At 41.2% G+C, this 23,146-nt stretch overlaps 1 protein-coding gene and 1 long non-coding RNA gene across 10 annotated transcripts in view; one reads left to right on the top strand and one right to left on the bottom strand.

Moving 5' to 3' along the window:
* Positions 1 to 1,577: 1,577 nt before the first annotated feature.
* Positions 1,578 to 17,913, top strand: LOC132015810 (uncharacterized). Its single transcript, XR_009403772.1, has 3 exons — positions 1,578 to 2,801; positions 11,608 to 11,649; positions 12,874 to 17,913. It is a non-coding gene; the product is annotated as an uncharacterized LOC132015810 (long non-coding RNA).
* Positions 17,914 to 17,980: 67 nt separating this feature from the next.
* Positions 17,981 to 23,146, bottom strand: part of KBTBD2 (kelch repeat and BTB domain containing 2) — a 194,110-nt gene continuing 188,944 nt past the window's right edge. For all 9 annotated transcript variants that reach the window (XM_059396597.1, XM_059396594.1, XM_059396599.1 and 6 more), the window contains one exon: positions 17,981 to 20,710. In XM_059396597.1, coding sequence (XP_059252580.1) covers positions 19,175 to 20,710 — 1,536 coding nt within the window. In that variant the 3' untranslated portion in view covers positions 17,981 to 19,174. The remainder of the gene's footprint in view (positions 20,711 to 23,146) is intronic.

Genomic DNA, 23,146 nt, shown 5'->3' with positions numbered 1-23,146 from the left:
AGGTCTTTCTTTGTTAATTTTGTTTTTTAGGGGGACTTTTCTCTTTCAGTGTTTTGTAATACCATGCCATCGTGCAGCTGTCCCACAGTTCATCCTGTCTGCCGTAGGTGGACTTGGCTGTTTCCTGTTCAGGCCTGATGGAAACAGCAGTGCTGCGTTTGTTCTGGTTTGCACGTCCCAGAGCACTTGCACCTGTTTCTCTGAGGTATAAATGTGAGAGTGAAACTGCTGGATATTTTTTCAGTGTCTCCCATGCTTTGGTATCACAAGAAATTTACATTTTTGCCCGATCTGGTGGGTGTGAAATGCTATCTCATTGTAGTTTTTAATTTGCATTTTCCTGAGTACTAATAAGGTTGAGTACTTTTTCATCTATTTATTAACCATATAGATTTCTACTTTTGTGAAATGCCTGTTCCCATCTCTTACCCATTTATCTATGAGGTTGCCTGTTTCTTATTTGCTCAAGTGTTTTATGAGCTTTTGTATGTATATATATTCTGGATATTACTTCTGTCAATTATGTATGTTACAGATATCTCATTATGTCTTGTCTTCATTCTTTATGATATGTTTTGATGACTAGAATTTTTTTTTTAAAGATTTTATTTATTTATTTGACAGAGATCACAAGTAGGCAGAGAGGCAGACAGAAAGAGAGACGGGCGAAGCAGGCTCACTGCTGAGCAGAGAGCCGGATACGGGGCTCAATTCTAGAACCCTGGGATCACGACCTGAGCTGAAGGCGGAGGCTTTAACCCACTGAGCCACCCAGGTGCCCCGATGACTAGAATTCTTAATGTAGTTAAATCTATCTTTCCTTTTATGATTAGAGGAAATTATATGTTCTTGTGTCTTATTTAAGAAACCCTACTCTACCTCAAGGTCATGATATTCTATATAATCTTCTAGCAGCCTTTAAAATTTGCCTTTCAGGTCTATTCACCTGAACACCTGGAATTTCTTTTTCAGAGTGATCTCGAGTAGAAGTCCAATACCTCCCACCACCCCAACTTCCCAGTGTGGCTAGAAAGTTTTGGCATTTCTTCTTTTGCCAAGTAAGGACTACTAGTTTATCTTACCATTATCGCATTATACAAAGACATTTTAATACCAAAACATGGGAAGAGCATAGGGTCAGAGGAAAGGAGAACCCTTTAAATCAAATCATTAACTGTTTGAGTTGTACTAATTTAATTGGTCTTAATTTTTCTCATTTCGTTACAGGTTCTGTGCACCGGTTTATGGTAATGGATGAAGGAACTTCATTTTTTTCCTCCGAAGGTCTGACATTCCCCAAGTCTAACAATCACATAGAGGTCCAGTGTTTTCCCGAGCTGTCCTGGGCAGCCACAGACCCTAAGAACCTTTAACACTGCATCAGAGGCACACTGGCCTCCAGAGACTCAAGATTTGTACATCTTTGGCTACTTGCCCTGGGAAGCCACTTTTAAGATGAACCAAAGTCCCTCATACTCATACTGCATTTTATTTTATTTTATTTTATTTTATAAGATTTTATTTATTTATTTGACAGATCACAAGTAGGCAGAGAGGCAGGCAGAAAGAGGGGGGAAGCAAGGCTCCCTGCTGAGGAGAGAGCCTGATGCAGGGCTCGATCCCAGGACCCTGAGATCATGACTTCAGCCAAAGGCAGAGGCCCAACCCACTGAGCCACCCAGGCGCCCCCATACTGCATTTTAAACCCTGTCTTCTCCCTACCCAGTATTTGAGTGCCCACTATGCACGCACATAGCACATGCCACACACATGGTTCCTGGCCCTCTTGGAGCTTGGTGTTCAGCAGGGCAGATGAGCAGTTACCACAGGGGGCAAAGAGGGCCAGGTCAGGCATCAGCAAGGGTATGTTCAAGCACATCACAATGGCCAGCTGCATCTGACAGGTCCAAGTAGAAGTCTCCTCCCCTGGGAGCCAAAGTTGAGACGTGTAGCCTGGGTGATAGTTGTGGGGACGAGGTGGGCCTGGGGGAAGAGGCGGTAAGCGACAGAGGGCTCACCCAACCTGCCTCTGGCCAGCTAGGAAGCGGCTCCAGGTTTCCCCCCTGCCTTCTCGAATCAGTCTGTGCCCCTTCTCCTGGCTCACAGGGTTCTTCCCATCCTGACCTGGCCATTAAGGTCCCAGGCACACCAAAGAACATTCACTTCTTCCAAGTATGCCTATGCTGCCCTGTGATGCTGCCCTCCATCAAAAAGCAATCACTATGAGAACATATGTTTTTCTTTGATTTAGCCAAATTTTAGTAGGGCTTGTCAGGAAAAAGCAAGTCTGAGTGATTTCAAGGTGTGGAGGGGACACTCCAGCATCTAACTTACTCTTCTTGGCTACCAGGAGACCCAGCGACCTGCCTCACCAGCTCTGTGTGGCTAGGTTTAGACTTGGGTAAAACTCACTTTTCCTCCACACAGTACAAGCAGGGAGGGAGAGCTTTGTATATTTGAAAAGTCCATCTGCGTCATGAATTCTCATTCATATTCACTTCAATCCATGAATTTTTTTTTCTGATTGACTTCCCAGATCTTCCCAGCTCTGTGGGATAATTAGGTCAAAGTAGGAGAGCAGAGAATTTGAAAAGTAGCCTTTCCACCTGCTCCTCCTGGCTGTGCCCTAGAAGATGGTCCCTCTGCCATACTTTCTAGAATCCACTGAGACCAAAGTTAAACCACGCCATCCTCAGCTGCAGGGACCCTGTGCAAGATCATTCATGAGACACCAGCACCGCCTCCGTGGCCTCCGTGGATCATTCATGCCCACTACATGCCTTTGGAGTGGAAATTCCCAGGTAAAGTTGTAACAGATAAAGATGAAAGCATTTCTTTGTATCACCCACTTTATTATTTAAAATCACAGGGACAGGAGGACTATAATTCCTAAATCTTAAATTCTTAAAGGTGTTTTCCCACCTTTGAAGCATGTTTTTCTATTAGTGACAGCTCCCTCGTTTTGAGATTCAGAGTTTAAAACATTTTTATCCTGAGTGCTATTAATTCCTCTGCTGTATCTGGGCTTAATGAATCTGTAGACTTTTCCTTTTGGGTCTTTGTTGTAAATGAAGGATAGTAGTCACTACTGCTCTGGCTGGGAAACTTGTTTTTTGTTCCCTTTTAAGTTACCAGATTAAATCCTGTGACTCTTCTCCCTTAAAGAGCAGGCTGTGCTTCCAAAGTTTCTAACACAATTCCTAGGGTATGCGGATGTATTTCCTGTATTGAAAATGTCATTCATGGGGGCTTTGTCTCAGTTCATAGAAACCTACGTCAGAGAGCCAGTGTACATATGAAAACATAGTATAAAGGTGCTAGAGAACTGAAATGCTCTGTATAGGAGTCCAAAAAAATGTTAACTTACAACCTGACAGCTAAAAACTTAACTCCCCTCTGCTACAGCCCTAGCAGCAGCAAGTAAAGATTCAAAGTCACTTAGTATAATCCTGTCTAGAGTTCAGAAGACAAGAGGAGACATGCTCAAAAATTTGGTATAAAGTGTTGAGTGTCTTAAGAGGTCCAGTAAAGTGCCATGGCATTCCTTTCTGCTGGGACAACCAGAGAGGGCTTCCTGGAGGAAGTGGCATTCTCTCTATTCTTAAGTGAGTGAAGAAGGTGAGATTCTCCATAGAGGCAGTAAAGGTTAGAGCAGATTTTTAGCCCACCCTCGGTGGGCCCATGGCCTGTGATGCAGAAAAGGAGCAGGTAAGAGTGTAATAAAGCTTTAGAAAGGGGTAAGAGGTGATAATGGAGGAGAGCTAAGAAAGAAATCAGTCTCTGGAGATGCTAAAGCCAGAAGGAGCCTGAGATGCATAAAAACCACCCGGGTTACTCTTGGTGAGATACAGGAGTTTTCTTTTTCTTTTTCTTTTTCTTTTTTTAAGATTTTCTTTATTTATTTGACATAGAGAGATGAAGCAAGAGAGGGAACACAAGCAGGGGGAGTGGGAGAGGGAGAAGCAGGCTTCCTGCCAAGCAGAGAGCCGGATGGACCCTGGGATCATGACCTGAGCTTAAAGGCAGATGCTTAACAATAAGCCACCAAGGCACCCGGAGAATACAGGATTAAGGAACAGAGAGTGAAGAGGGGGAAATCCCGTAAGTGGCAAATACAGGAAGTAAGAGAAGAGATCAGGGATTGGGGCACCGACCCCTCTACCATGCAGTCAAAAATTTGTGTTAACTTTCAGCTCCCCCAAAACTTTACTTACTGCCTACTGTTGACCTCTAGCCTTACTGATAACATAAAGAGTTGATCAATCTATATTTTGTTGGTTACATGTATTGTATGCTGTATGCTTAGAGTAAAGTAAGCTAAGGAAAAGAAAACATTAAGAAAATCATAAGGAAGAGATAATACATTACAGTTCTGTGCTGTATCAAAATACTCCATGTATGAGTGGACCCACACAATTCAAACTCATGTTGTTCAAGGGCCGACTAACTTTCCCCGATGGGAAATTGCTTGAAGTCTTGGAGGAATGATGAGTAAAGCCACTCTGACTGCAGTGGGCACCTCCCCACAGCACTTGAACATTCCTTCCTTCCTTAGGTGTCCATGCTTCCTGTGAATATCAGGCTCCCACACTCCAAAAGAGTGCTTCTTTGAGTGTGTTTGAATGTTAAACTAATACTTGTTTCATTGCTTTGAAAGAGATGCCCTTGCACCTGGGTGGCGCAGTCGGTTAATGTCCGACTCTTGATCTCAGGGTTATGAGTTCAAACCCCACACTGGGTTCCACGCTGGGCATGGAGGCTACTTAAGGAAAAGAAAAATGCTCTTCTAAGAAGCAGGATCAGGCATTAAAGCTGGAGTGAACATTTTTATGGCCCTGTACCCTAATTAAGTGAGCATCTAACTCATTTTAAATGGACTTAATCTTATCCTAAGATTGGTCAACATTCCGTTCCTAAGTTTATATCAAAGAAGTAATCCAAAAGGAGGAAGAAGGTATGTGTATGGAGTTCTGTGTCATTATAACGAATAATGAAAACTTGGAAACAACCAAAAGGGCGGTCATGATACTTAGTGTGATACTAATAAGTGTGGTGCTCCCTGTCATGTTAGACGGCTGTTAATCACTGAAAGTGGGGTAGTGCAGAGATGAAAATACAGAGAGGGGGAAAAAAAACTTATCCAAAGACAGGCGGTTCGTAGGGGGCAGGAATCTGACTTGCTTCCCTCTGCATTTTTTCTTCCTTCTTCCTGTATCTTTTCTCCGTTTTCCCCACACTGGTGTGAGAGGCTGGCTACTGCATTGGAGGGAGGGGACGATCCAAGCACATATGGAGGTAGAGAAGACATGCCTGGGAGTAGAAGCCTCTCAGGCCTTAGATGTGTCTCCATCACCATGCCTACTGTTCTGGGGGCTAACTAGCTAGTGCTCTACTGGCCAGTGGGGGGAAGGAGCGGCGGGTCCTGGCACACAGGAAGCAGTGGATGACTATTGTGACCTGAGCAAAACCTTCCTTTCCAGTACCGGGCTCTGTGGTTACCAAGCACAGTGTAACTGAGTACTGAAAGAGCAAAAGGAGCTCAGGAAGCAAAATAAAGCAGTGCTTTCAACTGTTTCTATTTTACAAAGTGCTGGGTGAAACTGTAAAAGGATATTTAGTACCACAGAAAGTAGGCCAAGGGTAAGAAAAACTCTCCATACCCAAGAGAATTCAGCTGACCAAATTAAGTCCGATCCAGAATAAACAGTTCTCATCTGGAAATCTAGCAGTTCCAGAAAATACCGTCCAAGTGGAAAAGGGCCCACGATGCTGGTCTTTGCAATTATGTAGCCCTTGAGGCGAGTGGGAAGAAGTGCCACGGTCCTGGGGTACACGGGGAGAAGCGTTCTCGGGCCTCAAAGGAGAGGACTGTGCTGCTAAAGAGAAACCAGGCCCACATGCCCTTTCTCATGAACTTGACCAGCCTTGGTCATTTTACTCTGTCCTTACCCAGTGTCCAAAACCTACAACAAGGTTTCTATTATCAAATCCAACAGAAACAACTTTCAAACAGTCGTGTGAATAGCACTGAACCTGAAGGAACTCACTGGAAATGAAACCAAAGCTCAGCTTCAGTGGTCAAGACCGTGTTGCTGTTTTATCAGGAAAAGCATTATCACTGCCCCTTTAAAGATCACTTAAGAACATCAGATAAATCACAGATGGCAGGAGGAATTTAAAATATAACTTTCTTTCTCTAACAATTTGTAAAAATCCAGGCTTAAAATTGAAAGTGGGGATTCCAGGAGGTACACATGCACCATGCTCAGGGCAGCATTTTCCACGATAGTCCCAAGGGGTGAAAGCGAGCACGTCCACTCACTGATGAATGGATAAGCAAGATGTGTGGTATACACACAATGGGATATTATTCTGCCTTTAAAAGGCAGGAAATTCTGCATGTGCTGCTACCTGGATGAACCTTGGAGACATGGTGCTAAGTGAAATAAGCCAGTCACAAAAGGACAAATACTGTATCATTCCGCTTGCGTAACGTACCTAGAGTAGTCCCAGTCCCAGAGACAGAAAGCAGAAGGGTGCTTGCCAGAAGCAGTGGGGCAGGGGGGAGTGTGGAGTTACTGCTGACTGGGTACAGAGATTCAGTTCTGCAAGATAAAAAGTTCTGGAGATGGATGGTGCTGATGGTTACACCTTGTGAATGTGCTTTTAAAAAAAAAAATTTTTTTTTTTTTTTTTTAATGCCCTTAGACCATGGAACCACTGGAAGAGACACTTGGGATCTTCCCAGTTCAATTCTCTTACCATTCACCTTTTCCTATGGCAGATTTCAAACACAGAAGTAGTCAGAAGAGTTTAATAAACCTCCTTTTACAGTATACAATTCAGCTTCAATAGTTGTCAGTTTATAGCCAATCTAAATTAGTCTTTACCCTCACTTTTTCCCTCCCTCGCACAGAATTATTTTTAAAACGTTTTATTTGGAATTTCAAGGATATAGGTAGGTAAGAAAAATGAAAACAGTAAAGCAAAACCAAACACCTACTATCCTATCCTTTACTCAGGTTCATCTGTTACTAACGTTTTATTTCATTTGCTTTCTTTATATGTTCTTTCTCAGCCTCTCTCACATATGCACCTCTCCCCCAAACACTTTTTTCCCCACCTATTGGGGGTTAAGTTACATATATCCTGGCCCTTTACCTTGAACTACTTCATTGTGTATTTCCTTAAAATAAGGATAGTCCCTTACATACCATTGAGTACAGTTACCACTTTCAGTAAATTTAACACTGAGTCAATTTTATCTCCACACCATTTGTATCCCAGGTTTGGTTGTTTTGTTTTGTTTTTTTTTTTTAAGGTTTTTCATTTATTCATGAGGGACGGGATTGGGGGGCAGAAGACAGGGAGAAGCAGGCTCCGCCATAGAGCAAGGAGCCCAGTGTGGGGCTCTCGTGAGATTAGGTTTCATTGTTGGCCAGAAGTTGCCATCATCTGAAGGCTTGCTTGGGGCTGGAGTATCCATTTCCAAGATGCTTCATTCCCACATCTGGCAAGTTAGTGCTGTAACTGTCACTCCTTGCCTCAAGGACCTCTCCCTAGCATTACTTCTGTGCCCTCGTGGCATAGACTGGCTTCCTCTAGAGCAGGTGATCCTGAGAGAGCAGTGCCTTTTGTGATGGACCCCGGGGTTGGGAGGGTCATACACTCACTTCCACTACAGTCTACTCATTAGAAGTGTCTAAGTCCAAGCCACCTAACAAGAAAGAATTAAGCTCCAAGGTTTTTGTTTTTGAAGTACCAACTCTTGAAGGGGGACTATCAAAGAATTTGCGGTCATATTTTAGGATCATCACTACATCCATTGATGATTCTTGCCTGATTCAGTTCTTGCTCTGACAGCCGCAAAATCCTGATTTTCCAACTACCCTGTATTATTTTTGAAGCAAACCCTGGCATCCTATTTAATCCATAAATATTTAAGATGTATCTCTAAAAGATAAATGTTTTAAAGCTTGAGCTGATAACGGTGTTACCAGATAGCAAATCGGTATTTAAATTTCCATTTGTCTCATGAATGCCATATTTTTTATTGGGCTACAATTCAGATGCCATAAAATTCACCCATTTAACGTGTACAATTCAGGGGCATCTGGGTTGCTCAGTGGGTTAAGCCTCTGCCTTTGGCTTGGGTCATGATCTCAGGGTCCTGGGATTGAGCCCCACATCCGCTCTCTGCTCTGCAAGGAGCCTGCTTCCCCCTCTCTCTGCCTGCCTCTCTGCCTATTTGTGATCTGTCTCTCTCTGTCAAATAAATAAATAAATAAAATCCTTTAAAAAGAAATAAAGTGTAAAATGCAGTGGCTTAACATTGTACGGTCATCATCACTAACTAGCTTAATTCCATCACCCTATATAGAAACTCTGTATCCCTTAGCAGTCACTTCCCATTTCCGACTCAATCCCCTGGCAACCACTAAGATACATTCTATGGATTCACCTATTATGGACATATCATATAAATGGAATAATACTATATGGCCTTTTCTGTCTGACATCGGGCTCCTTGCTCAGCAGGGAGCCTGCTTCTCCCTCTGCCTCTGCCTGCCATTCTGTCTGCCTGTGCTCGCTCTCTCTCCCTCTCTCTCTTAGCTGGTGAGCCACCCAGGCATCCCAGAAGAAATATTTTCAACACAGAAGATACATGACACAGTAGTGGTTGGTGTGGGGAAAATGTCTGCTTTCAAATACATTTATTGATGTTTGAATTTTATTGCCCCCCCAATAATGCTACTAGTACAATTGATAAAAGGCCGAGAAAATTAACCACAGTATGTGAAGGGCTATGTGTTATGTATATGTATTATGACTCAGAAGCTTTAATTTTTCAAAAATTTCTTAACGTGTTTATCTTCCTCTTGTTGGAGTTATTCTTACTGTTGCTCACTTTGTCTTCTCTTTGGCCAGTGGTTGTATTTTTGTTGGTTTGATTTTTTTAAGAAATTCTATGGCACCCATCTCTCCCTACGAGCCAGACCAGAGACTGATCCCAGGAGCTGTCTCACGCAGGCAGTTTGCTCCCCACACCTTCCCTCAAGCATCCGCCCTTCCAGCCTGTGGGATGAGGCCTGCCCTCAGCCATCCAGCCACATTCCTATGGTTGGCATTGAGGAGGTTTTGCATGGTGACTGCTGGCAGACCCCAAATGCCCCTGCTGTCCTGGTGGGCCCTCAGGCCTTTCCAGCTGTCTTGAATCCTAGGTGTTTCCCATCCTATGGTGCCCTGGTCAGGCCTGGCTAGTGGTTCCTGTTGGCTGCTTGGTTCCCAAGTCTTTTGGCATGACTGCAACATTCTTTGATCGCTAACTCGATAGCTGGTATAAGGGATTTCTAGCCTCCTTTGTACATTTCTTACCCCATATCTAGAATCTGCCTTTTCTCCAAGAATCTGTAGTTCCATTTAGTAGGAAATATTACCTCAAAACTTCAGTCCAGGGGCGAATCAGTTGCTCACTGACTGGTAGTTATTTGCAGGCCTATTCAGCAGAAAGAAGAAAATTTGTTTTGTTTCAGATGTATTGTGAGCGCATGCAGGTACTTGCATGGCAAACTCGGGCCACAAGGATTTGACTTTCCCCCTATTGTGCCTAGGTATTTCCTTCTCCCATGCAGAGGATCCCAGTTGTAGAGATTCTAGTAATAACAAATTAGATTATTACTCATTTACTTTAATACATGGCACATACCCAACAGTCTCAGGATACTAACACGACCACTGATAATGTGGCTAAGGACGGGTAAAGATTTTTGTTTATCCACACCCAGCATGGAGCCTCACCTGGACCTTGAACTCCCGTCAAGACCTGAGTGGAGATCAAGGGTCAAGGTGCTTAACCAACTGAGCCACCCAGGTACCCCGGAGATTTTTTTCCTTAGGGTTTATACCACTAGGGATGCATAAGTTACTGCTTTAAGAGTTACTTTTTGTGTGGTTATGCCACCCACTGGATACTAATTTAGATTCATTAGCTTCATCCTCAAGATTTTAAATTTAATTTTGTTTTATAATTATGTAACATATTTACCTAGTTCCAAAGTCAAATTTGCCAAAATAGATATAGTCAAAATGACTTAATTTTTGTCCCTTGTTGTGTTCCTTTCTTTTCTCTCTAGTTAACCGTTTAAAAATGTTTGTAATTTATCATTCTGCTTTAAACACATAAGCAAATACACATAAAATAGGATATATTTTACCACACACACACTCTCTCTCTCCATTTTGCTTTTTAATCTGGAGCTCTCTATGGATTTGATATTATTTAACCAGTCTTCTTCTGATAGAAATTTGAGTTGTTCCTGGTCTTTTTGCAATTATAAATAATATTGTAAGGGATAACAGCCTTGTGCATATTTACATTTAAAAAACATTTTTTGCCAGTTTGTTTTTGGGAGCGAGCACTAGATGTGGGATTGCTAGTCAAAAGGATTAGTAATTTTACCAGTATTGTCAAATTCCCAACCGCTGCAGTGGTAATTTGCAGGACCATCAGCAATGTATGAGTGTGAGTGTTTTTACACCAACAGTATGTGAAACTTTTGGATTTTTGCCAGTTTAATATATGAGAAATAGCTATCTCATTGTTGGTTTTATCTTTGTATTTCACTTAATATTAGGTGAGCATGTTTTCATATCGTTAGTCATTTCTTTCTCTGTTCATTGTTTATCTCACAGGATCTACTTCCTATAGAGCCCTTGGTCCTTTAAATTTTTTTTTAGTTATTTTTTAAAAGAGTTTATTTATTTATTTTAAAGATTTTGTTTATTTATTTATTTGTTTAAAGATTTTATTTATTTGGGTGGCTGTCGGTTCAGAGAGACCACAAGTAGGCAGAGAGAGATGAGGAAGCAGGTTCCCAGCTGAGCAGAGAGCCTGATGCAGGGCTCCATCCCAGGATGCTGGGATCATGACTTGGGCCGACAACAGAGGCTTTTAACTCACTGAGCCACCCAGGCACCCTAGTTCTTATTGTTTTTAAGATTTTATTTATTTGTCAGAGACCACAAGCAGGAGGAACAGGAGAGGCAGAGGGAGAAGGAGACTTTCCTCTGAGCAAGGAGCCCGATGTGGGACTCAATCCCAGGACCCTGGGGTCATGACCTGAGCCAAAGGCAAATGCTTAACCGGACTGTGCTACCCAGGTGTCCCAAATTTTTTAACTTTTTAAAAAATATATTTTAGACCATGAATGAGTGGGGGAGGGGCAGAGGGAGAGAATCTTCAAGCAGACTCCCTGCTGAGTGGGAGCCCCATGAGATCACAAACTGAGCCTAGACCAAGAGTTGGACACCCAACCAACTGACATCCCAGTCTTTATTTCTAAAAGCTCTTTAAAGAGGGGCACCTGGGTGACTCCGTTGGTTGAACATCTGCCTTTGGCACAGGTATTGATCCCAGGATCCTAGGATTGAGGCCCACATTGGGCTCCCTGCTCTTCAGGGAGCTTGCTTCTCCCTCTTCCTCTGCCTGCCTGTTAACCCCACTCATGCATGCATTCACTCTCTCTCTCAAAATCTTTAAAATACATAAATAAAAGCTCTCTAAAGGTATTAGAAATACTAACAACTTGAAATATTCTTTTATACCAGCAGGTGTCACAATATGACCTAGAGGAACTCATCCATGTTCTGGTAAGTCTGCGAATGTTCCTATATATAAAAATGTAAAGGGAAAAAAATTGTTTAGGCACCATTTTTTTAAAAGACTGTCTTTCCCTGTTGAATTATCCTGGCACTTTGGTCAAAAAATTGACCATAGGGGCACCTGGATGGCTGTCAGTTAAGCATCAGCACTTTGGCTCAGGTCATGATTTCAGGGTCCTAGGATTGAGCCTCCCCTATTCGTGTTCTCTCTTTCACTCTCAAATAAAGACTATCCTAAAAAAAAAAAAAAAAAAAATGGACCATAAACACATGAAAATATATATCTGGGTTCTGTTATATTCTGTGTCCTCATGCCAGAACCATGCTGTCTTCATTATAGTAAAATTTTGAATTTTTTTAAAGATTTTATTTTTAACTAACCTCTACACTCAATGTGGGGCTTGAACCTACAATTTTGAGATCAATATTCACATTCCCTATCAACTGAGACAGCCAGGCACACCTGAAATTTTCTGTGTAGGTGTTCAAACTTTGTTCTTTTTGTAAAAATGGTTTTGGCTATTGCAGTTCCCTTGCTTTTCTGGGAAAATTTTAAAATCAGCTCTTCAATTTCTGTGAGAGAAAAAAGTGTACTGGCATTTTGATAGGGATTACATTGAATCTGTAGATCAGTTCAAAGAGAATTGCCATCTTAACAATATTGATTCTTTCAGTCTGTGAACATGCTCTATTTCTTTAGCTCTTCTTCAAACTCAGCAATGTTGTGTAGTTATCAATGTCTTACGCATCTTCTGTTAAATTTGTTCTTAATTTTATGTCATCGTTAATGAATTTTTATGGTTGATAATAAATACAGCTGATTTTTGTTTTTATGTATTGATCTTGTATCCTTGCTTAAGGATACTTGCTATTATTCTAGTTGTTATTGTTCTCAGTTCTAAAATGTTTGCATTTTCTATTTCTTACCTTGTTGCCTTGGCTAGTACAATTCCACATAGAAGTAATAAAAGCAGGTATTCTTGTCTAGTTCCTGATCTTAGGGGGGAAAGTTTTCAGTATTTCACCATTAAGTGTATTAGCTCTGGGTTTTTCATAGATGTTCTTTATCAGATTGAGCGAACTTCCTTCTCTAATTTGCTGAGTTCTTAATCATACATGGATATTGGATTTTGTCAAATTTTTGTCTCCTGAGATGATCATATGATTCTTCTCCTTTATTCTGCTAATATGGTTATGTTATGTGATTTTCAGATATTAAATCAACCTTTCATTCCTGGGATAAAATCTACTTGGTCAAATCCTTTATGTTGGTAAGTTTTTTCTTCTTCTTTTTTTTTTTTCTTTTTTAATGCCAGCTCATTTGATGTTAATTTATTTGTTAAATCCTTTCTCCATAGTGTCAGAAATACTCTACTACCAATTATTACAATTCCAAAATAGTGGCCTGAATTCAAATTCCCTTTGTGCCTATGCACTCTTTTGTATAGATTTTATTTTGTGTCTGCCATGTGCCAGTCACCTAAAGATTACTTGACATGTAAATTGAATTTAGGCAGGGGTTACCATAGTATTTTATCATCCAAAATTTTTATTTTTTTTAAGATGTTATTTATTAGAGAGAGATCACAACTAGGCAGAGAGAGAGGAGGCAGAAGGCTCCCTGCTAAGCAGAGAGCCTGATGTGGGGCTCAATCCCGGAACCCTGGGATCATGACCTGAGCCGGTTAAGCAGAGGCTTAACCCACTGAGCCACCCAGCACCCCCAAACAGGAAAATTCTTAAAAGTCAAGGGGAAAACAAGTATAAATTAGAATATATGGTTACCTTAGATCTAACCAAAGGGGAAAAGTGAGGCAAATAAAAACATTTGTGAAAGAGGACTCGGTCTATTAAAATAACTAAAAATCCCCATTTAGTGAGTTTGTAAACTGTAAGGAAGAAATGGAGGCCAGAAAGTATGGAGAAATCATATTCTAAAGGCCCTGTAAATCAGAAAGGAACTTGGACTTCATTCCAAGGACAATAAAAGTTCCAAGCAAAAATATGACATAATTGTTGAAAAAAGATTATGTTGATTGCAGTGTGGTAAAAGTGTGAGCAAAAAAAGAGTACCAGCAGAGATCATTTGGGGGGAAATGGAGAGTTCAGTATGGGTTTTTGCAATTATGAGATGTTCTCCAATTGTGTGACTGCATGACTATGACTGTGAATATAAAGACCACTGAATTAGGGGACCTGGGTGGCTCAGTGGGTTGAAGCCTCTGCCTTCGGCTCAGGTCATGATCTCAGGGTCCTGGCATTGAGCCCCGCATCGGGCTCTCTGCTCAGCGGGGAGCCTGCTTCCCCTCTGTCTCTGCCTGCTGCTCTGCCTACTTGTGATCTCTCTCTCTGTCAAATAAATAAATAAAATCTTAAAAAAAAAAAAAGAAGACGACGACCACTGAATTATTGTTTGGCATGTGAATTACAGCTCAGTGAAGCAGTTTTGTTTTGTTTTGTTTTGTTTTAAGATTTAGGAAATTGGGACGCCTGGGTGGCTCAGTTGGTTGGACGACTGCCTTCGGCTCAGGTCATGATCCCGGAGTCCCGGGATTGAGTCCCACATCAGGCTCCCAGCTCATGGGGAGTCTGCTTCTCTCTCTGACCTTCTCCTCGCTCATACTCTCTCTCACTGTCTCTCTTTCAAGTAAATAAATAAAATCTTAAAAAAAAAAAAAAAAAGATTTAGGAAATTAAGGGCTCTCTGCTCAGCAGGGAGCCTGCTTCCTCCTCTCTCTCTGCCTGCCTCTCTGCCTACTTGTAATCTCTCTCTGTCGAAATAAATAAATAAAATCTTTAAAAAAAAAAAAAATTTAGGAAATTAAGTTCTCCAGGTGAGATGATAGGGCTTCTGTATTTATGTGTTAGAAATGAGGAGAGGTTCAGGGACGCCTGGGTGGCTCAGTTGGTTAAGCAGCTGCCTTCGGCTCAGGTCATGATCCCAGCGTCCTGGGATCGAGTCCCACATCGGGCTCCTTGCCCCGCAGGGAGCCTGCCTCTCCCTCTGACTCTGCCTGCCTCTCTGCCTGTGCTCTCTCTCTCTGACAAATAAATAAATAAAATCTTTAAAAAAAAAAAAAAAAAAAAAAAAAAAAGAAATGAGGAGAGGTTCAAGAGATGTTTTAAGGGAAACTGTAAGGTCCTGTGACTCACAGGATACAGAGGTGAGAGGGAGGGAAAAGTCAAATTAACTTCCAAGATTCTGCTTAAGCTGCAGGATGGATGACAGTGCTGTTTACTAAGGGAACTTCAACCATACACATGTGAGATGGGAGTGGGGGAAGATGTTAAGACATGCTGAATTTGAGCTAACATTGAGACATTTAAGTTGGATTATCTATTCTGGACTGTGTCCTCTCCCCCCACTCCCCAAATTCATTTGCTGAAACTCTAAATCTCAACCTGATGGTATTGGAAAGTAATTAGGTCATGGTAAGTAATTAGGTCAGGAGGATGGAGCCCTCATGATCTCATTAGTATCTTTGTAAGACGCCAGAGAGCGGGCTCAATCTTTTTCTGCCACGTGAGGATACGAGCAGTTGGCAGCCCGTATGGCCCAGAAGAGGGTCTCACCAGACCCGGGCCGTGCCGGCACCCTGATCTCAGACTTCCCATTTCTGGGATTGTGAGAAACAAATTCCTGTTCTTTATAAGTCACCTAATCAATGGCACTTTCTTTTAGAGACCAAGCTATTCCAAATGTGGCTCTCAGGGGAAGATCTAGGCCAGAGGAAATCAACTTAAGTCATTGAAGTAAACAGCATTGTTTAGGATATGTGAATATAAGATCAAGATTTAAGAGCTGCTTAGAGATGAAATCCGCATCTGAGCAAAGGCCCCAGAGGTAAAGGAAAAAACGAGGGGTGTAATGTCACAAGTCTAGTCTTTCAAATGAAGTATTCAGCAGTTTAAAGTAGTAGTATTTATCAAGACAAAGTGGAATCTGAATTTAAAAAGTTTCAGTGGAGTGATAATGGCAGAAACCAATCTCACATGGGTTCACTGGTAATTGGTGAGATGCAATGTCAAAAGACAGTAACGGAAAAAAAAAAAAAAAAGACAGTAACGGTAAGGAATTAGGTTGTGTTTTTTTTTAAAGATTTTATTTATTTATTTATTTGACAGAGAGAGATCACAAGTAGGCAGAGAGGCAGGCGGGGGGTGGAGGGGGAAGCAGGCTCCCTGCTGAGCAGAGAGCCCGATTCGGGGCTCGATTCCAGGACCCTGGGATCATGACCCGAGCAGAAAGCAGAGGCTTTAACCCACTGAGCCACCCAGGTGCCCCAAGGAATTAGTTTTTGAAGGGGAAAAAAGTAGGGGGTTGAGGATGAAAAGATGTTTTAAAAAAAAAACCCGAAACAGTTTGGTCCTATCTAAAGAAAGGAAAGGACCCATTTAGAGTTGAAGATAGTGAAGGAATGCAATGAAGGAACACAATGGCTGTTTAAGACTCAGGGTGGATTACTTTAAGTTCAAGGTTTGGGTAGAGTCTGGGAGTATTTCAGTTCTTGACAGGATGCTGGTGCACAAGCCAGTTTGGGAGCCAGGGTAATCACAGAGCAGACTTTGTAAGGAGTTTGGAAAGGATGTTGTCTCTAGTACAGATCCTGGATTCTTTTCTTTTGGAGTCTGAGGAAGAACTTGTAGTGGGGGCAGGTACAGACAGATTAGGTGATGCAGTTCAGGAAGTTTTCCATTTTTTTCCTCTGAACTAATTTGCTTGTAGAGTTGGAGGAAGGTGAAGATTTCCTAAGACTGGAGGTTTCACCTTGCCTTAAATGATGGGTGTCTTGCTCCTGTTGAGGACCTTTGAGGATGGGAACCACCAATCCTGTAGTGGCGCCAGCCTGTGCCCCCATGTGGTTTTCTGTGGCCATGCTCAGCAGCCCAACACAGTCAGAGGCAGATTGAGCGGAACTCCGCTGAGATTTGGGTTTGGCCGCACAGTTATAAAATAATGACAGTAAAACAAAGGAGTCTAGCATCTTGCCAAGAAAGTGGCAGAAGTAGTAAGAGGACAGATCTAAGCTGGATGGAGAGCTAAGTGAAGAAAGATGACTTTTAGTGGAACTCCTAATGAGAATAAAAAAATTGGTATATTTTGGGTTTGACTATTTCAAACATAAGACCTTTATAGGACCAGCTTTTGTTCATTTTTATCACCAACAATGCTACACTGTAGGGGGATGGAGCTGTATGTAAGAAAATCCCTACTCTCAGAAACATGGTTTCTCAGAAACATTTTATAGCAGAGTGTGTCAGTAAGAACACTCAGTAGAATGATTGGCACAATCAACAGATCAAGGTGAAAGGTACTAAAGATGTGTGGGAAGGGACTCTATTCAGCGCAGGGTAAGAGGTGGATTATCAGGGAAGCATTCATATAAAAACTCCCCCAAGTAGGTCTTAAATACAGAAAGACAGCTACAAGCAGAATAGGGACAAAAAATTATTGTGAGTAGACCAGTAGCACAGGCAAAGGCAGCAGAGTATAGGAAAAGCCTGATTAGGAGTTAAAGTTTATGGAAAAATAATGTAAGATAAGGCTATGAAAGTAATTAAAAAAAATTTTTTTTTAAAGATTTTATTTATTTATTTGACAGAGAGAGAACACAAATAGATGGAGAGGCAGGCAGAGAGAGAGAGAGAGGGAAGCAGGCTCCCTGCTGAGCAGAGAGCCCGATGCGGGACTCGATCCCAGGACCCTGAGATCATGACCTGAGCCGAAGGCAGCGGCTTAACCCACTGAGCCACCCAGGCGCCCCTGTGAAAGTAATTTAAACTCAAATTACCGAGAGCCTTAAATGTGCTCATGAATTGGGGACTTTATTCAGTCGGCAGTGAGAGGAGTTTGTGAACATGACTGAGATGTGCTGTAGGAAGACTGGCCATCCAGAAGGAAATCCTTATCGCCATCCTTATTTAAGGCCTCACTCAACGGCTCTCAATGGGACTGCACAAAAGAGTCATCTTGAGTGAGTGAGTGCTTTGAAAGATACCTGATGGGTCTACCCACCAGAAATACCCACCTGGTCCCTTTCAGCTCGGGGGAGGCTCAGGCATTTAAAAGTACTCCAGAGGATCCTAATCCAGGACCAGGGTTGAAAGGCATGGTCTCTTCTGTGTAGTTTATGTTGATACAGTAAGGCTCAAATCAGACAGTAATAAAGGAAAGCAGGATGGATGGATGGATGGATATGTTAAATTCTGGGGGTAAAACAAAAACAAAAACCTACCTGTAACAAGCTAAACTGACCCAGCAAAATTAAAACTAAAAGCACACCATTACACCATTCCCATCACAAAAGAAAAACAGATATCGAATATATACAATTTATTTAATAAATTAATGTCATTCAAAATACAGTGCCAGAACATGATGCAGTTGAACATGCTAGTAAGGTTTGTCATGAAGCACCTGTGCTCATGTTAGATTGGCGGCGCCCCGCTACTGCTAGTGGTTCCTGGGATTAATGCCAGAGCAGCACTAGTTACCTGCTCATCTGCACGGCTAGTGCAGAGAATTCCTGAACAGTTCACCTTTCTACTCCTACCCCCACCCACACACACAACAGGTTAAAAAAAAACCACACACACACCCTGACAGCTAATGGATAACTATACACAGTCACTCTACAGTAATGCTTGTTATTAAATTAGGATGTAATGACCTGGTTAACCCACTCTAAATCTTTAAGATGGAGAAATACAACAGCAGCAGGTAGTTATATGCATGAGCCAATGTTAATGTAATACAGAAAGTGGAGGCATTTACTGATTAAAGCTCCACACAGACCCGCACAACGAGGGACTAGCAATTCTTATTGCAAGCCCAGCAACTTAAGTCCACACCTGGTAAATGACCAGCTAATTGGAAGACCTGTATTCTAGATAGACAAGTATAAGTTAGTGAAGAGAGAATACATGCACCTCATAGTATAGTTAGACTGATCCTGCAGTCATAGCTTTCCCTGTGCAATACCATAAAATGGAAGATCTTCCTCAACTATAGTAAAGGATTTTGACAACATTTCTATACCAACATGGACACTAGTGTCAAGTGCAGCTGAATTAATTACACTGGGAAAAAAAAAAGTATTCTAAGACTTCAGAAAAGAAGCACGGGAATGAAATACATATACTAAAATAACCTCGGCACAATTTGTGATATACCACACTAGGAACAGGAAACTACTTTAATAAGTGAACTTTTTGAACTGTACATAACACAGGGCTAACAATGTTATTAGATAATCCAGATTCTTATGCTCTCATGATACATGTAGAAGTTTCTCAATTATTGGATAATCTATTTCATATTATGGAAGCATATCTTTCTGTAAGACTCACGGATATATATTATACTGATGCAAATATTAAGTAGGGCATAAAAATAAAATTTATCAAAGATAGACTTTTATGTACTCATATTTAGTCCTTTCATAGCCTCTCCTGTTTAGCAAAGAAAATGACAAAGCACAGACATCAGGCGTGCACTCCCTCAACTCGCTGGCTATACAGGTGGTAGTGCAACCATTTCTCCATCCAATTCAAACTCCTCAGTCCCATCCGGTGAAAAAAGGTAAGTTGGTGGTTTCCACGGAGATTCTTCAAGGCAGGATGGATACAGTTTCCCCACAGTGCACCGAAAATCTCTCCCTAAGTCCCACAGTACACGTTCAGATATATGCTGCCGCAGAGACCACCGGTCAAGTTCTAGATCATACTGGTAGGTGACATACTTAGCTCTCTCGTTTAAGTGGGTTTCTCGCATAAACACACAGAGGGAATTTGAGATCACAACAGCTCTAACACAGGGGTCTGAGTACCTCTTAGCAGGGATGTTGGCTGCCATTTTCCACTCGTTTTTGTTCACATCATAAATCTCCACAGTTACTGAAGACCCATCTACAGTGCCAGAGGGGAGCCTTATGCCAGAATTGGTAGCAATGTGCAACCCTCCAATATAGAAAATTTTATCACCAAAAGCCGCAGCTGAAGCAAAAGACCTGCTAGTCTGTCTCATGGCCATTTCTACCCATGAATCAGACCTGGGAAAGTAACAGTACATGAGGTTCAGTGTCATCACATAAATGCAGTCGTGAACCACAACTGCCGCACTCCACTGCCACGCACAAGGCAGAGGGCTTACCATTGTCCACTCATCCTTCTCAGTATCGTATCTTTCCACAGTCCTCCGATTGAGTTCTCCACCTACACTGTCTCCTCCAATTGCATAGATATAGCCTTCACAGCAAACCAGAGATGGCTTTATACGGACAAAAAGCATCGGGGTCTTTGGAAACCAGGTATTTTGCTGTGCATCAAACCAATAAAAGCAATTCACAGTTCTGAAGGCAGTTTGAAGTTTGCTTGTTTTACTGTGATTTGTTTTTGTGTTTTTCAGAGGAACTTGACCCCCTGCTATATAGATGTCATTATCAGGAGTTACAACAGTCCCAACCTTATGCAAATCGGCTGGTGGGCTACACAGCTTGTAAACTTTTTCTGCTTGGGGGCTGTAACAGACAGAAGAGTAAAGACTACAAGGATTTTCTGAAGATGCTTCAATGAAAATCATCATCTCCTCTTTAGTCATTCCAAGTCTTGGTTTGAAAAACTTGGGCATAGACTTATACAGACCTTGAACCACTACAGACTTGTCATTGGGCGGCAGGCCTTGAAACCAAGCTCTCTGTGTTACTTCGGAAAGTGCATCAATTCTGATTTGGCTAAGAACTGAAGACAAATACTGGGATCGTGATTCTGTGTTGTACTCTAGCCACAGCATAGCAGCTTCGCGAACTGTCTCCTCCTTTTCAACATTTAAATTGTCACTACTGAGGATGTCTATCAGTAGGTCATGTGACAGCTGCATGAAAGCTTCCTGGTGATATACAGCAGTGAACTTGTGCTCTACCATTCTTTTAGCACTTTGTTTTAGTTCCTCACAACTGAACAGATCAGCAAAACTCAACAATCGCACGCAATTCTCTGCATTTATTTTTTTAATTAAGTATTCTCGACAACGTTGTAATACATCTTCTACCTAAAATGGGGAGGTGATAAAGACAAATTTTACTTTTATGTAAAATGCAAGTTTTTTTAAAAATCCAAGTATTATTAAGCAAATTCCTATACTATAGTTTCTATATTTAGATATGTATGCTTGGGCAAAGAGATAATGCCTTTCAGTAATAAAATAGTTTTGCATTTCTACTACTTGTCCAGTGGCCTACTTAAGTGTCCTATTTAGGAGCTAACAGTGTAACATTAAAAATAGGCTCTTAACAATAAATGGTCTTAAAGGAAAAGTATGGAAATGTATGTATAAGTTCTGTACTTTTCTAGGCTTAAAAATATGTAATTTTAAAAAATGGAAACAATGTAAATCACAGTACATAAATTTATAATGATAAATGATAATCATTTATTATAAATGATTACTGTTGAGTAGAATCTGGTTTCCTCAACATGAACAAGATAGTACCACAGAACAAGAAAACTAGGCACGATGACTAAGTACTTATCTGCCTTTCTTACCCAGAAAGATTGTCACCAAAGGAATAAATACACTAATATCCAGTTATAAATTATATTTAAATAACCCACCTTAGCCATTCTGTTTCCGAGATTTGTTTTTTCTTAAGAAGGAAAAGTAGATCTCAGATGAATCAGGACTACTACCTACTCTACTTAAATACCACAGCAAGGTAACTAGAAATGGTTTACAGTGAGAAGTCAGGGTGCTTAGACTGGATGGTCAGTACTTAGGCAATATTAGGCAGGTTTACTCCTCTAAGCCTCAGCTTTCTCCTGTATACAATTGGGGGAGATCCATACCAATGATTATAATAAGGATTAGATGATATCTATGTATCTATAGATAAAGCACAACCTCTAACCTAGATAAAACATTAGAATAGTAGTAGGCATATAAAAACATTATCATTCTCTGTGGTTAATATGGAAAGTCATGTTGGTAGTCACAAAAAGCCTCTTGTCAGAGGACAGCCCAGTCCAAGAGAGAGTCCTGTGTTACATTTGGTAACTATGTGCATATAGAGTTCATTAACATGGTAGGAAAAAAGTTGTAAGGAACAGTGTCACTATTTACATTAATAAAGTACCCTGGAACCCAAATTTCCTAAAATTCCTCAAACTTTTTTTTTTTTTTTTTTTTTAGCAATTCTAAAAAATACCTGATTTGAGCTTCTGGTTCTAAAAAAGGTTACTGAAAACTTAAACTATGGAAAGACCATGTAGACTGTACGCATTTGCTCCTTTAAGGTTTGGAATTAGGTTATGAATGCCTTTAATCCTAAAGCACCAAGAAGCTACTATGGACCTTAATTTCCCCGGAGTGTTAAGTACAATAGGACACTGTATAAAACACAGACTGAGTTCTGGTTCCCAGAATTTCACTCAGTGTCATTCATACTCAACGCAGATCACACTATGCAGTACCTATCAGGTATCACGACCTGTTCTCCCCAAATACAACCTTTAGGGTCAAGGTTCTCCCCTCAGAGAAACTGTTTCTGAAGTACAAACTGTTCTTTCAAAACAAGAGAAAGGAATGAGGAATATATTTTTTAATATTCCTCTTAAATGTTTTTTAAATGTTGAGAGGAAAATAGGGTAAAATAGTTTATCTGTAAATGGGTCAATGATCACTTTTTTAAATAGTTCTCCTAAATAGCTCAAATACAGTCACATGGCTATTATAAATACTTAAAGTCTGACAATTTCCATAAGAATCTTCAGATTTGGGGCACCTGAGTGGCTCAGTCGGTTGAGCCTCTGCCTTCGGCTCGGGTCATGATCTCAGGGTCCTGGATCAAGCCCCACATCAGGCTCTCTGCTCAGTAGGGAGCCTGCTTCCCCCTGTCTGGCTGCCTGCCTCTCTGCCTCCTTGTAATCTCTCTCTCTCTGTCAAATAAATAAACAAAACCTTTTAAAAAAAATTCAGATTTTCTGTGAAAAGTAATACCATCAAAAACTAATATGTCTCCGGCTTTAGGAACAAAAAATTGAAGCCCTTACAGTTTTGTTTTGGGTTTTTTTAAAAAAGATTTTATTTATTTATTTGACAGACAAAGATCACAAGTAGGCAGAGAGGCAGGCAGAGAGAGAGAGGGAAGCAGACTCCCTGCTGAGCGGAAAGGTCATGATCCCAGGGTCCTGGGATTGAGCCACTCATCGCATCAGGGCTCTCTGCTCAGCAGGGAGCCTGCTTCCCTTCCCCTCTGCCTGCCTCTCTGCCTACTTGTGACCTCTGTCAAATAAAATCCTTAAGAAAAAAAAAAATTTTATTTTTACTTGAAATCCACACTCTCAGGTAGAATAGAAACCATTTACAATGTGAAACCAGTATGAAATCTTCACCCATCTTTTAATTAAGTTCCCATCATAAAACTAAAGAAGTTTATTGGCTGACCAAATCCTATTGTTTTCCCCCTATACATTATTTTAAAATTTATTT

The sequence above is a fragment of the Mustela nigripes genome, chromosome 4 (assembly GCF_022355385.1).
Source record: "Mustela nigripes isolate SB6536 chromosome 4, MUSNIG.SB6536, whole genome shotgun sequence".
NCBI lineage: Eukaryota > Metazoa > Chordata > Mammalia > Carnivora > Mustelidae > Mustela > Mustela nigripes.
Note: the sequence above shows the minus strand (reverse complement) of the source record. Positions and strands in the feature narration are given on the sequence as shown.